Source organism: Pinus tabuliformis, chromosome X (genome assembly GCF_031772625.1).
Source record: "Pinus tabuliformis cultivar Carrire ecotype Pingquan chromosome X, CPIR1, whole genome shotgun sequence".
Lineage (NCBI taxonomy): Eukaryota > Viridiplantae > Streptophyta > Pinopsida > Pinales > Pinaceae > Pinus > Pinus tabuliformis.
The window spans coordinates 605389786-605391476 of NC_142308.1; the positions used below are offsets into that span (position 1 = coordinate 605389786).

General features: G+C 39.8%; 1 protein-coding gene across 1 annotated transcript; it reads left to right on the forward strand.

Moving 5' to 3' along the window:
- Positions 1–444: 444 nt before the first annotated feature.
- Positions 445–1071, forward strand: LOC149141493 (uncharacterized). Its single transcript, XM_089451252.1, has one exon. It carries the CDS (start codon positions 445–447, stop codon positions 1069–1071), a length of 627 nt encoding a protein of 208 aa, XP_089307378.1.
- Positions 1072–1691: the final 620 nt, after the last annotated feature.

Sequence of the window (1691 nt, forward strand, 5' to 3'; positions counted from 1 at the left end):
GCCCTCTAACTCAATAGGCCGGGACTTGAATTTGCTATTGAGCAAGAAATCGCTGGAACTCAGAGCCCTCACCATACATAAACCAGGCATCCAAAAGTCTCCTATCATTAGTCCAAATTCCGCTAGTAAAATCACGGTGAGGAGGAAAAATAACAGGGGTAGTAGGCACTTCAGAGGTAGAGGTGAAGGCGCGAGCAGAGGAATCTGTAATTTATCCCTTATTGATGTTCCTGTCGTTGATATGACAGAAGAAAGGCCTCTTAGACCAAGCATGGCCGAAAAGCTTCCAAAATGAATTTTATCATATCAATGAACAAAAGGGGTCTGGGGGCAGATAAATTTTTTTTGGCATTAAAGAATCTTTTCCTCTCAGTAAACCCCAAGATTATTCTAATCCAGGAAACCATGCATGCCTCTTCTGTTGCAATTTCTTATTTTAGAAAGATGTTTCCTTCCTGGTACATATCTGTTGTAGAAGCTAATGGCCTCTCGGGTGGGTTAGTGGTCCTGTGGGATCCGGATTGGATCAAGGCAAAAACATATAGCTGCCTGGCGGGAATTCTGATCTCGGCTCAAATGAGGGGTCATAAATTTCCTATAAATATCTTGAATGTTTATGCTCCTTACAGAAACAGATTGCCTTTTTGGGAGAAACTTTTTGCTTCTGAAATTTTTGATGTTGAATATTTACTAATTGCAGGGGACTTAAATGTCACACTAAATATGGATGAAATATGGGGTATTAACAGTAAAAAGGATCCACTGGCCGAAAGAATAAAAAATGAGCTGCTGAGAAGGAATTTTGTGGACATCCTCCTTGCTCAAATGCATCCGACATGGGAAAATGGAAGAATTGGAAAAGCTTATATCGCTAAGAGGCTTGATAGATTTATCGTTCATGCTAGCTTAATTGACAAGATGGGCATGCCTTTCTCATCGATTGAGAAGGTTTTTATTTATGATCATAGACCGATTCTGTTAGGATGGAAGGAAAAAGGTTACAGGAAAGGCTACTCTTTCAAATTCAATAGGACATATTTGGAAGACCCAGCTTTTAATGACCTCATTTAAAAAGCCTGGAGTGAGATGTTGTCTTCAAATCCCTGCCCGATCTTAATGACCTTCAGAGATAAAATGGATTATATTCGGAAGGTGGTAAAAGAGTGGCAATTCAAGAAGAGGCAATCATACAGAAACGATCTCCGAAAAATTCAAAAGGAATTAGATAGAGCATCGGAAGCTACGGCTTCTCACCGCATATCTTTTCAAATGAGATGCCACATTAAGGAGTTACAAAAGAAGAAAACAAAAATTTTAGAACAGGAGGAATTGTTCTGGAGGCTGAAGAGTAGGGCGTTATGGCTAAAAGAAGGGTACAATAATACAAAATTCTTCCATAAATTTGCAAGCGCAAGGCTGGAAAAGAACTCTATCTGGAAAATAAATGATGGAAGAGGGGGTTTCCTATACTCTCAACAGGAAATCACAAAAGAGGCAGTGAGATACTTTGAAAGGCAGTACAAGAGATCAGAGACCAGTTCGTTTCAGGATATTCTGTGGGGCATTGAAGTGTTTCCTCAGATGTTCGATGAGGATATAAATGATCAAATATTCCAACTAGTTTCCGAGGAGGAATTGCTGAGAACTATAAAATCTTTTAAAAGGGACAAATGCCCTGGCCCAGACGGCTG